The sequence below is a fragment of the Rhinolophus ferrumequinum genome, chromosome 4 (genome assembly GCF_004115265.2).
Source record: "Rhinolophus ferrumequinum isolate MPI-CBG mRhiFer1 chromosome 4, mRhiFer1_v1.p, whole genome shotgun sequence".
Lineage (NCBI taxonomy): Eukaryota > Metazoa > Chordata > Mammalia > Chiroptera > Rhinolophidae > Rhinolophus > Rhinolophus ferrumequinum.
The window spans coordinates 15018595-15032997 of NC_046287.1; the positions used below are offsets into that span (position 1 = coordinate 15018595).

At 34.5% G+C, this 14403-nt stretch overlaps 1 protein-coding gene across 1 annotated transcript in view; it reads left to right on the forward strand.

Moving 5' to 3' along the window:
- TDRD3 (tudor domain containing 3) overlaps positions 1-14403 on the forward strand; it is a 134739-nt gene that overhangs the window by 41682 nt on the left and 78654 nt on the right. Inside the window, 2 exon segments of the mRNA XM_033104517.1 lie at positions 294-359; positions 13523-13683. Of these exon segments, the coding sequence (XP_032960408.1) occupies positions 294-359; positions 13523-13683 (227 nt within the window).

Consider the following 14403-nt stretch of genomic DNA (forward strand, 5'->3'; position numbering starts at 1 on the left):
GTAGAGAAGATTTAGTAAATTAAAAGATTACCTAAAGAAATATGACTAGATAGATAGATAGATGGATAGACAGATATAGATACTAATGTTCAACCTACTAGTGTACTTTAAATAACGTATGTATGGGACTGTGTTATTTGAAAACACTGATTATATGTATAGATCTCATAATCACCTCAAAGACATTTATTTAAATTTTGTTCCACAAATCTTAGGTAATTTCATTTTTTTTTTGTGAGCTTAGATTTACTTTTCTCTTTAATTATATTTTAATAATAATATTTTTATTTTAGACAGACTTGAGAACAATTGGCAAGAAATTCCTCCCCAGTGACATCAATGGTGGAAAGGTAGAAAAGGTAAAGAAACATGTTAACTTCCTAAATTATGCTAACTACAATAAATAAGAACTTCTGCTAAATTACTGGAATTCTTTTTTGTCGATAAAGACTGCAACTGCCAAATGTTTTGGGGGCAAACAGGTCGCAGAGTCATCATTATAGTGATTTCCTATACATATGGAAAGTTATTAAGACTTAAACTTTTAAACTTTTCAAATAAAAGTATAAAATTGTGAGAGAATATTAGGAGTAATTTGGCAAAGCTATTGTGTTTGGTTATTCCTGTCATTTTGAATTATATATGCGTATATATATATTATATATTACATATATATATATATGTATGTGTGTGTTTATAGTCATGTTACGATATTTTTCAGTGATCTTTTTAAAATAAGAGGATACAAATTTTAGATACCAACTAGTCAGTCTTTTTACTTCTTACTCATTTCTATTCGGTTTCTTCTGAAAATACATGTAAATGGTGTCAGTAAGAATTTTCTATGTGCTATTGGTTACCTTTTGAACTACTAAGGAACATCATTATCCATATTTAAATAAATGCTTTCAATGTGTATGTTTTGTGTTTGAATAAATATTCTTATTTTAACACTCTTATTTAAAGTAGTTATTGCACCTCAGATATTTTAAATTTTAGGTAATTTAAAAGGTTTATGATGTAACAACACGTTTTTCACATTTCTAAATATTAGTTCATTTATGCGATAGATGGTAATCATTTCGCTGGAAAGAAGCATGTTAGAGAGTTTCTAATCTACTGTAGTTTTTGAGGCAGATACTAAGAGAAGAGGTTCTATAAATTCCTCAGCAATACTTTTTAATGTTTAACAACACTGTGTCAGCAAACCTTAATTATATTTTAATCTAAATTTCTTAATGCTGCAACTTAAAGTCAGTAATGTCTTTATCTTCCTTTGGGGAAAGGGAGAACATCTGGTTACCTTCCCTTGTGAATAATTCTTCATATACTTGAAGACTTGTAAATGTCATTGACACAGATTTCCTTTTGCTAAAGCCATTTATAGGTTCCTTTGTTTATGCTCAGTCTCAAGCTTTTCCTTCAGCTTCATTGTTCTTCTCAGAGTCCTCTCCAGTTTCTTTACATTTCTTTTTTTGGTTGTGGTGGTAGTTCTCAGATTTCATTGTACGCCAGAATCGCCATGAGGCCTGGCTAAAGCACAGATCGCCAGCCTTCCCCCTGCCTTTTCCCCAACCCCATGTCTGATTCCATGGAACTGGGATAGAGCCTGAGAATTTGTATTTTTGAACAAGTTGCCATGGGATGTTGATTCTGCTCGTCCAGAAAGCATACTTAGAAAACTGCTGAGTTATAGAACTCCAGCTTAGGCAGCAAACTTGGACAGGTCTGATGAGTACAAAATTCTTTACAGGAAATGTAACTAACATCAAAACAGTGTCTGTGCATCCTTCCACTAGTTTCCTAAAGAAAAAATCGAAGCTTTCTGGGTGTTTGGTTTTCCATTTTCTCTCTCTGTGTCTTTAGGTATTCTGAGAACCCACCTCTCTGCTATAAGCTCGTGGGGTGGTGCTGATGAGACTTTTCTCTCTGATCCCTTCACCTCAGAGCAGGTTTTCCTTTGAAAAGTTTTGCACAGTGGTATCTTTAGGATTTCCTTTGAATGCAGCTGACAACAATTAAAAAGAAAAACAAAAACTTAAAATCTTTGAAAGTAGAACTTTTTGTGTCAAATTTTATCCTTTAAAAATATTCTTTATGCTAATGTGACTTCATACACAAAATGAGAAGATATAAAATAAGCCCTTTTCACGTGAAGCAAACTAAGTTGGATACCCTCTTTCTGCTCTTCCTCTTTGATTATATATTTTCCTTCATTACCTACTTCTTTTTTTTTTAATTTATTGGCGTGACAATTGTTAGTAAAATTACATAGATTTCAGATGTACAATTCTGTATTACATCATCTATAAATCCCATTGTGTGTTTACCACCCAGAGTCGGTTCTCCCATCACCATATATTTGATCCCCCTTACCCTCATCTCCCACCCCCCACCCCCTTTACCCTCTGGTAACCACTAAACTATTGTCTGTGTCTATGAGTTCTTGTTTCTCATTTGTTTGTCTTGTTCTTTTGTTGTTTTTGGTTTATATACCACATATCAGTGAAAGTATATGGTTCTCTGCTTTTTCTGTCTGACTTATTTCGCTTAGCATTATACTCTCAAGATCCATCCACGTTGTCACAAATGGTCCTATATCATCTTTTCTTACCGCCGAATAATATTCCATTGTGTATATATACCACAACTTCTTTATCCATTCATCTATCGAAGGACACTTTGGTTGTTTCCATGTCTTGGCCACCATAAACAAAGCTGCAATGAACATTGGAGCACACGTGTCTTTATGTGTAGATGTTTTCAGATTTTTTGGGTAGATACCCAGGAGAGGGATTGCTGGGTCATATGGTAATTCTATTTGTAATTTTTTGAGGAACCTCCACACTGCCTTCCATAACGGCTGCACCAGTCTGCATCATTACCTACTTCTAACACCAAATATACTCCACAGCATTAGTAAAGATGTTTTGAATAATAATTTCAATAGAAATTTTAGAATATGATCCACAGAAATTGCTCATTTTATTTGCCTTCAGTTAAAACTCTATACATTATATAAAAATATTATAACTGTTTTTAGGCCAAAGTAAATATTTAAGGGATATATGTTAACATGAATTGAATTATTGTGCTTCTTTGTAAAATAAGACTAATGTAGTAAAAGCCACTTTATTTGTATCTTTATTAGAATGTTTTATTAACCAGTGTTTTACAATGTTTATGGTGACTGAATCATTATAAAGCATGGCTCCAGTCACTAAATTATGTACCTATGTTGTAGTTCTTGTTTAAAATAAAAAATTAAAATAAATTTTTTAATCTATGCATAAGAAAGGGCAACATTTAGTAAGCAGAGTAGTTGAATAAGTAATCTGTCTATTTCTTGAACATGTCAGATCTTGATATAAAATAATATTATTTTTTAGCTTTCTTTTTGCATTAAAAGAGAATGAATGAATGAAAGAAAAAGCTGGGTTACCTAGTGATCTTCCAAATAGATTCATACTGGAAATTAACTTTCCAAAAACTAATGTTGACAGAAAACTGAAAATAGGAGATAGACCAGCTGTCTCAGGAAGCAGAGGGTGGTTGTGGTGTGTTTTAGATAGGGTGTGGAGAGGAACAATGAACCTTTGGGGACTGGTAACATACTGGAATAGTACAGATTTTAGCCTCATGGGGCTGGACTTATTTAAATCCATGCTGATTCTCCTGCTTATTAGTTTTAGTGACTTCTGTTAAGTCATTTTATCTTGTTAGATTCTATTCTTCTTATCATTCAACTATCATCTCCCTGATGACATCGAAGAATTAAATGAGGTAACGTACATGACTTCTGTTGTAAGACCAGTCTGGGGCCTTCGGAGGGCACTGTCGTCTGGAGTTTGAAACTGAAGTCTTAGTAATTCCTCTTAATTATCACCGATTAATTTGGGAGAAAGTAGAATGGGAAAATGCGCAAGTAACTTTATTGGTAATTAATACAGTTTTGCTCAGGTTCTTCCCTCTTTCCTTCCATTCACTTCTTAACATGATTTTGCAGTTCCTATGTTTTCTCCATAATGTTGCCCGTAACCTTGATGCAAAGTTTTCAGACAAATATAAAAAGTGTGAGAGGGGGAAGATGACATTTTTCTCTAGGCTTCCAAGTGTGACAAATTTTTCCCAGAGGCAGTTTATGTTTGGTTTTTAGGCCATAAAGATTATGACGGTGGGATGTGTGGTAGCGAAGCCATATTTTGCATCTCCTGAGTTTTTCAGGGCAGGTTTTGCATTCCTCAGATACTATCAGGTCCTGGAACATGGTAGCTTGTAAACTAAAAATCATGGGGAAAAGTCATGACACCAAAAGAAATAAAACTGTGCTTCCTAGTAAACTGTTTAAGATTTTTCATATTCTTCTCTAAGCTTATTATTTTGCTGCAGTTATTTTCATAGCTTTAGTTTCCGAACCAAGGTGTAGAAATTAATTATATAATACAGGTTAATGTGAAAATACTTTGTTACCCAGTCTGGTGATGACCTCATGCATTACTGTGGAACCCTAACAGAAAAGGCTTTCAGTTCTGTGTTTGTTTCTTCCCTCTAAGTCCCAGGACTGATGGGTTGTGTGTGCCTTTTTAAATTTGAAACTGTGAGACAGACCTAATTTTTCTAAATGTAAGTGACCTTCTCAAAGTTTCGGCTATTCCAACATCAACCACAAGATGGCTTCCCTGTCTTAAAATTGAAAGTGAATGCCCTCATACCCTCAGTCTAGAAATTAGATCTTTTTAAACAGAAAAATTGAAAAAAGTTTTAATTTAAATAAAATTGCATCATATTTCATATATAGTTTATGCTGTGCTAAATAAGACAATTTACCAGTGTACTTTTTAGTGAGTTACTAAAATTAAATATGCTTCTATATTTCAGAGTAGTGGATTATGAAACCCGATTTTACTATGCTTTGTTTTAAAGTGCTTATTGGTAATTATAAACAGAACTTCTGTGGAGTTTAAAAATGACTGCAAAAAACTATATATATTAGACACTCTTCTTTTAATTGAGAGACAAACTGTTCATTGTACTTTTTTTTTTTTTTTTTTGGAGTTCTCCCAGAGAACAAAAGCTAAGGAGGTGAAGTATACTGATGTGGAAATAAGCAAATGACACACCAGGAGAAGTGATACTTTTGACTGGGGATTCTACAATGTTTTCCATCTATTTCGTTTACTGTCATTACTCTGAATGATTGAGTAAATGAAATTATGTGCCGTGCTGTTACTTTGAGGTGTAAAGTGAAGCTTTTTACAGGGAATTTCAAGGTTGGGAAAACCTAACCATGATTACATTGCCTGTTTCTAAATTACCAAGCGTTTACAATATCCTGTTTCAAAATTTTCTAAGCAGAATGAATTTTTAACAGTTATTATTCCTATTGCCTTTTATAGCTACCATGTTTCCCCGAAAATAAGACCAGGTCTTATGTTAATTTTTGCTCCAAAAGACGCACTGGGGCTTATGTTCGGGGAATGTCATCCTGAAAAATCATGCTAGGACTTATTTTCTGGTTAGGTCTTATTTTTGGGGAAACATGGTGCATCTGCTTTTAGCATGTAACAAATTTCATCATAGTTTTAGAATGTGTAATAGAAAGAAGACATTTTTGGTGTGAGACAGAATTTAAATTCTAATTCTGCCTCTTACTAGCTGAGTGACCTCTGGCAAAGTAATTTTCCTTCTGCTCTCTATTTTGTCATTTAAGATACACAAATGATCCTAACATTATAGTTCTGGAAGTAAATTGAATAACTTATGTAAATATCCGACTACATTTTCTGGCATAGCTGATAAATGCTGAATAAATTGTAGTAAAAACACAAGGAAATATTTATCAAGAAGGTTTTAAATGTATATTTGTGCTAAGTTCAAGGGATGCAAAGATCCACAGGACAGGCCTGCCTTGTTGGAGCACACACCCCAGTGGGAGACTGAGAAACCAATGACGTCAGCATAGTGAACAAATGTTAGGTCAGAAGTACCCACCACAAAGGGGAAGCCAGCTCTGCTGGGTGAAGTGCAGAGGTTGCTTTTCTTGCTTGACCGTTAGTTTTTAGCGATACAGTTTTCAGGGAAGAGTGGGCAGATCCCCATTTGGAGGCCTTTTTTAAATGTTAGGGTAGGAGGGTGTGTATGTATGTATAGGTACACAGTTGATTCTTAAACAGAGAGGGGATTGGGGGCGTCAGACTCCCCTGCCCCCGCACACTCAAAAATCTTCATAAAGCTTCGTACTCCCCAAAACCTTAACTACTAACAGCCTGCTGTTGACCGGAAGCCTTACTAACAACAAACAGTTGATTTACACACGTTTTGTATGTTATATATATTATATACTATAATCTTACAATAAAATAAACTAGAGAAAGGAAAATGTTATTAAGAAAATAGTGAGGAAGAGAAAATACATTTATAGTATTTATTGAAAAACATCTCTGTATAGGTGGACCCGTGCATTTCAAACCCGTATTCAAGGGTCACCTGTATACATACATATATACACACTCACACACACCTCATATATGGCGTTAGTTCTATTTTAGAAAATCAACCAAGAAAAGCTGTCTTTATATATAGTACACACTATAAAAAATAGAGCTTGACAAAACCTTCTTGACTGATAACAATGCACGGAAGATAAACATAGTGGACATTTTTGGTTCCTAGAACCTGACTTCTCCTCCTGTGTTTGGGGGTTAGTTTCCCATCTTCAGAGTCTTAGTGCTAGAGGAGAAAATTCCAGATACTTTCTCGCCAGCCTCCTTTGCAGTCATGCCGTGCATATGGACCTCAGCTCCGCTGTCAGGAGTAGCTGCGCTGGACTTGGGCCAGCCACCCAAAAAAGCAGGAACTGTGGTGAATTTTCTCATTAGCAGGCAAAGCTGCAGAAGAATTGAGTTTCGAGGGAAGTCTCCAGGGCCAGTGAGCTCGATGGTACAGAGCTGGATGCTTGCAGAGTGCTGCACCCCGCCTGAGCAGCTCATGCACGCTGACCGGCAGCGTCTCCCCCAAGTCAGAGTTCAGTGACATGTAGCTGGTGGTTGAAACCGGCCATGGAAATTGGGCCGCACTACAGATCAGGGCTTCTTCTCTACCCTCCCCATCCCAGAACTGTTTTACCAACATACCCCTGGCTTCTGAGTGCGTAGGCTGTAAACCTGGTTCTCTAATTCTCCTGACATTTCTGTGAGCGACCCATCAAAATATTGTGTAAATTATTTGAACCATTTTAATGCACTATTTGGTATATACAAGCATATTCTCGTGTGAAACTTAATGAAGTGAGCACCCGTGAGGCCTCAGCCTGACGTAAAAACGAGAACAGTGCGTTACTATTCTGCCTACTTATGTGTCCTAGCACTTCCCATTGCACCAATAAAAGATTGTTGTAACTTTTGAGTTTAGTTTTCCTTGACTTTTAAAAATATTTTGATTATATGTGTAATTATTCCTAAATAATTTGTTTTTAAGCTTTATAAAATGATAGTATATTGTCTGCTGTAACATGCTTTTGTGATTTCTTAGTATCGCTCTAAAACATATGTCCATGTTGCATATACCTATTCATTCATTTCCTCCTCGCTGTGTTCCTACACCTCAATTTACTTACTCGTTCTCCTGTTGATGGATATTTAGTTTTTCCATGAAGTTTAATGATTTATTGAAAGTACAGAGGTTGTATATCTTTTGTAAGCGTTACTCCTGAAACTTTACATTTTTGTTGCAAGCGATGTTTCTACAAATTTGTTAATTTTTCTCTCTAATGAATGCATAGAAAGGCAACTGATAATTGTACATTGATCTTAATTTCTGCTACCTTGTACTAATTATTCTTAACATGTCTGTATATTCTTTTATGTTTTCTCTATAAGTTTGCTTTTGTAGACACTTCACATGAATGGAATCACATAGTATATCCTCTGTTCTTTTCACTCAGTGTGATGTTTTTGAGGGTAATTCATGATGTAGTGGATGTCAGTAGTTTGTTCCTACTTCCTGCTGAGTAGTAGTATTCCGTTAGATGGATATCCACTTTTCTTTCTATTCACCAGTTGGTGGGCATTTAGATTGCTATGCATAGTTCTCTTTTTTGTTTTTTCATTGCTGCTGTAAGTATGTCTGTTTTTATTATGTTGTTATTCCCTAAATTGTTGATTTGCATCTTTATTCTTTCTTCTTGATCAGACGTGTTCAGTATCAATTTCATTAGTGTTTACAAAGATCCAGCACTAGACTGTGTTAATCCTCTTAATTGTATTTTTAATTTGCTGTTTCATTAATTTATCTTTATTGTTTTCTTTCTTCTACCTTATTTGAGCTCATTCTGTTGTCCTTTTCCCAACTTGTTAGTTCAGATCATTAATTTTCCTCTTTTCTAATATAAGCATCTTGAGGCTATTAATTTTTCCCCTACCATTGCTTTAATTATATCCCAAAGGTTTTTATATGTGGTATTTTCATTATCACTCAGTTCTAAATATTTTTCAGTTTATATGAAGATTTCTTCTTTGCTTGTTTTAATTATAAAATATTATAATTTTTTTCTTTTTGTTATAGATTTCTCATTCAGCGATATTATAAGAGAATTTGTATCAAATGATAGCTGTATTTGAAATTTTGTTGAGGCTTTCATTATGGCTTGATATGTATTTGTAAATGTCGCCTGTTTTCTTGAGAAGGGTATCTATTCCTTAGTTATGAGATTCGCAGTTCCATATAAATTCTCTAGATTAGACTTTATTTTATAGTCTGTTTGATAACTCCAAATTCTCAGCGAAAAGGTTTAAAATATTTTTTATTTTTGTCATGATTCTCATGCTTTGTGGCTTGTTTCCTTGTGAGTTTTCCTGAATATTTTCTTGTGATTTCCTGTTTCTTGGACTTTCTGCATGGGAATGCCGAGCACCTCAATCCAGAATGCTTTCTTCCAGAAAGGGTATGTGGAGTTAGTGGCGGTGCTGCTAACTTACAGTGAGTTCAGGTTCTGGCTAAGGTGAACATTTCTACTTTTCTACTAGAGCGAAGCTGAGGTTCTCAATGCCATGTTGTTACTGCCAGAAGCAAACAGGTCTGTGGAGGAAAATGTCCTCCAAATTGAGGCTTACCACAGAGGCCTGCATGGATGACATGGGGAATGTTCTGAAATTTCTAACATGATATAAGCAGTTCTCTTTTACTCCGGTTTACCTGGTCGGATCCGATCCTTTAGGATGGTACAGTATGTGACAAATCATACTTTTCCCCCTGATCTCTTCTTGCCTCACCCCCATGTTTATTAATATCAAATTTTGTTAAAATGACTCTGGGGTGTTTTGACAGAGCAAAGAAGTTAGGTAAGAAAAGAGGACATTATAAAAGCTTATCCTTTAGGCTTCTAAAGCAGCAATGCTATTTCTTCTTCCAAAGCAGTTTTCTTGAATCATTGCCCAGTTGCTTAGGTAAGAAGGTAGAAATGTGAACAGTTCAGCCAAAAACTTTTCTTGATATAAATGAGTGGATGAGAAAATGAATCCTAGGAAATCTCTACTGAAACAATTGGAAATGCTTTTGGAAGTAGTGACAAACAAGGAAATGAATTGTGCTTTTTAAGTACTTGAAAGGACTGTGGAAGATGAGACTAGGTTTTTTTCTCTTAATTTTAACCCACTTTGCAATTATGGAAGATTAATCAGAACTTAATTATACTCATAGATTCCTTCTGAGTATATGGCCCTGTTTCTAGGGTTAATGGAGAATGTAACGCTTATGTTGTTAGGTGTAGGTTGAGAAATTTATATCTCAAGGAAATTGGTAAGATTATAAAATGAAATGGCTGGTGGGTATTTCATGGTATCATAGAATGTCTAAAATTAGATGGGTTTAGAGTCCTAATTTTAAGTACTTATCTATGATCAGACTATAGTTAACTGGTTCCATGTCATCCAAACTTTGGAGAGTCTGATTGTAAACAAGAATGTTATTTAATATAATCAATAAATTAATAAACTAATATAGCCATTTAAATCTTATATGACAATCTTATATGACATAACTAGTTAGGAATTCAGATAACAGAGGTGTCCATCTACCTAAAAGAGGAAGAAATGAAGCCTGGATGAATTCTTTGGCCTCAGAGAGTGTTTCTGGCCGATACTTGATATTATTTATTAGAATTAGAGATTTTACCTGGAGATACAATGATACATTCTTTTTACTTATTTAAATTTTTTACAGTAATTTCTTTCACTTATTCCATATTACTCTTGCAAAAGCGAAAATCAGACATTAAAGGAATGCTGGGCAGTCAAATCTTTTGTTTTTATTATTTTCATTTAACATTGATATCTTTTTTTTTTTTTTTTGCTTTTGGGGATGCTAGTCAAAAAAAGATTTTGAAGTTATTCTCATTCAATTTTGTGGATGATTTTTAGATGGTTTTAGATTCAGGGTTAAAGTTAGGATTTAGGATCTTAGAATTATAGCATTTCTTTCTACTATTTCTGTTTTATCTAGGTTCAGTATTTCCCTATTTTTTTACTGAGGACTATAGCAAACTGCATATAGTACACATAATAATGAAAGAATTCATTGTATCCGCTGGTTTACTGGTAGAATATTTCTGGATTATAGAATCATTAATCATAAGGCCTGATGATTTAAATTGAAAAGTGACTACCAAAAGATTATGTATAATTTGGGAATTTCTAACGCGAGTCTAATTAATAGTACCTTCTTTTCTACTTTGGTTTTGAATCAGTTGAGAAGTGAAGGAGTGGCAGATGTATGCCAAAACATCAACTTTACCATTGATAAAAGTTAATTTGAAAGATGTGGTTTAGTGGGAGAGCCAAATGGAACCACTAACTCAACCACAAATCAGGGACACTTGTGCCCTCATGGCGGTGCCCATCCAGTGAGAAGGGTAAGTACCTCCTCCTTCAGAGTTCCTACCTAGATCCGAAGAAAAAGAAGGGCAAGGCTGCGACACTCTATATGTATATGTATATGTATATCTATATCTATATCTATATATATATGTATATCTATATATCAATCTATATATATATCTCTCTCTATATATACATATATATGTATATATCTATATATCTATATAGATATATGATATATTCTTCCCAATCAGATAAGTCAGTTCATAAGTGGGTGTAATAAATTATCACAAACTTGGTGGCATAAAACGACAAATTCATTGTCTCACAGTTCTGTAGGCCAGAAGTCTAAAATCCAGGTCTCAGCAGGGTTGGTTCCTTCTGGAGGCTCTGAAGGAGAATCGGTTTCATGCCTCTCTCCTAGCTTCCGGTAGCCATGGGCAGTCTTTGTGGTTCCTTGATCTGCAGATGTGTGGCTCCAGTTTCTATCTCTATCTTCTTATGGTCTTCATTCCCTGGGTCTTTGTGTCATCATTGGATTTCAGTCCTAATCCAGGATGACCTCATCTCTAGATGCTGACCTTAATTATGTATGCAAAGTCCCTTTTTCCAAGGTTGTCTTTACAGGTTCCAGACCGGTGTATCTTTTGAAGGGGCCACTATTTAATCCACTAAAAGGGATGGGAGGCCAGAAGTTGGAGTAATTACATAAGTAAACTTGCTACTTACTAGGAAACGTCAAGAGTTGGGGGCAGGTGTTCCTCCCTAGAATTCCCCAGCTTTTTGTTCTCATGATCAACCAGAGGTAGGAGATGAGCAAAAATGGTTCTGTTCCTACCTTGTATTTGCATCGTTGGCATTATCTTCAATTTGTGTTTCTTTGGCAGAAACTTTTGTAGCCACTTGTACATTTTGTAAGCATTAATAGTTAACACTACTTTGTAAAATCTCTTTCTATATCCGTTTAACTATAGACAAATAAAAGGCAGTTTATCAGAACCTACCAGTGAAGGTGCCATGTCAGCACCCTTGGGATGTAAAACTCCCCAAATTCCATAAAGATGCTTTGTGATGCTTTATGTCCTATGAACTGAGTGAGGGTTTGCTTGTTGCTTTGGATATGAAATGTTAGGAAAGTTTAATTTCTTTCTTACTAAGAATTAGATAGAAGCAAGTGTTTCTCTCCCACACTTCTGTGGATGTGTACTTCCTAGGATGCCTGAGTCTCTTGGGGACACCAAGGTCTGGATCATCCCTGATTGTCTAATAGAACTTCTTGCAGTCAGGTGTCTTGCAGTCACTCTGTGTCTGTGTGATCCAGGTATGAAGCACTTGAAATGTGGCCAGTGTGGCTGGAGAATTGAATTTTTCATTTCGTTTTATTTTAATCTTGTTGGTGAATTGTATCGGACAGCTCAGACTAGATATTTGTCAGTGTCTAGGCTAAGTATTTGGGGATAGTAAAATAAACAGAATGTCTTCATCTTAATGATGTTACAAGCAAAACATTTAAGTTCATCCTGAATTAGCGGCTTATCTATACTTGTTAATGGTTTTGTTTCAAAGTGGAATTTTCGTTTATAACTAAAAATCAAATGAAATTTCTTTATATTATCTAAGCCTAAATTTATAACAAAAATATTCCTTTGCAGGCTTACTAGTGGCAAACATGGAGTAAAATTTGTCAACTTGGGGACATGCTTACTTGAGAAACTAAGTGTAAATGTCAGTCATTTCATATTTCTTTTTGCTGGAAATGTAAAGTAAACTAAAGATTTTACTTTAAAGACTGTAACCAAAAAAATAGCCTTTTTTTCCTTTGCACGTGTGATACAACTTAAAGGTATAGTGTTTAATAATGTGAAAAGTATGTTAAATTTCTTTTTCAGACATGTAAGCAGAATGGGTTGTATTTCTCAATTGTGCCACAAGCGTTTTATTATATAAAACTTTTAACTTCATAGCTGTTAGTCCATCAATTATATTTTTCTCTTTGATTGAAATGTGGCCAAAAAGAACATTTCTTCTCCTTCCTGCCAATACATGTAACAATAGATTTAAACTCATTTAAAAAAGGAAATGTGAAAATAAGTTAAGTATACCTCATACTTGAATTTTATAGTTTAAATTTTAGAGTGTTGTATTCTTCATTTATGCCAGAAGAGGGTGTACTACTTTAAACTTGATTTTTTTTTTTTTTAACAGAAAGCATTCCTCTTAACTACTGCTGTAAAGGTGATGTTTCTTTAAAAAAACTCCCAAATCTTTAATTCCAGAATATCCCTTAATATACATGGGAGGAGAAGGGGAATGTGCATGAATGATTTAGAGCACATAAGAATGAAAACATCTATTAAAAATACACCTTTAATCAAGAAATATAACTTTGTTTTCCTAAAGTGTTATTGTTACTTTCTGAAAAAGAATTCAGAATAATTTGTTTAAAAACATTCTTCAGGACATCCTTTTGAGGTTTTATCTTTAAATAATAAAAAAAACCCACCTTGATATATATAATTTAATTTTGACCTTATTTAATTGAAGTTATCATTATAAATCATAAGGTATGACCATTAAGGAAAAGAGGAACACTATAAATGAAAACAAAGCTGTGGCTAGAAAGTGATATTTATTCCTTTGTCTTTTGACAGCTTGAAGGTCCATGTGTTTTGCAAATTCAAAAAATTCGCAATGTTGCTGCGCCAAAGGATAATGAAGAATCTCAGGCTGCACCAAGAATGCTGCGTTTGCAGATGACTGATGGGCATATAAGTTGCACAGCCGTAGAATATAGTTATTTGTCAAAAATAAGGTAATTGGCACTTTATTTTGTATGTTTGTTACAGAGTTGTTTGAAGGTGCTTTTCAAAATGGGTTGCATTTTAAGAACTTTGAAAAGAAGAAATGAACTCTTCAGTGCATGTTACAATTTTTCAGAAGAAATTAAAGAATTGTGTATTTCTACTTTATCAATATGGAAAAAATAGTTAAGAATGGAGTTAGTTACTTCTTGCTTCAGTGTTAATTATAAAAACAGAAATTTGAGGTGTTCTTGCATGAAAAGGCATCTTTTCAATTTTATCAGTAAATTGTAGGTCATTCAAAAGTTGCCCAGAATTTCTTTAAATATGTTATAGTTTCTTCCTGGACAATTAGCTGTGTTCATCACACCGTTTAGTGTTCTAGAAAAGTTTATAGGCGAATTAGTTTTCTCAAGAAATGATTGAAGGTAGAGAGGTGTGTGTGCCACCCCTACTTTCTAAGAGAAGGAGGCACTCCACGAGGAAAAATTTCCAAATCCTTCTTTTGGCTATTTTTATGAGAGGCTTTTAGAGTCATGCCTGTTGGAATGCAGAAAAGCAACAAGGAAGGGAAAATGTCTCCTTTATCCTCAGTGTCTCCATAGATCAGTTTGAGATTTATTTACTAAAGTAAAAACTTTAATTGGACATTTGCAGCCTTCCACCCCCACCCCCTTTTGCTTCTCTTCTTAGGAATTTTATATGTATGTTTGCTGCTCTGACCTTTTTCA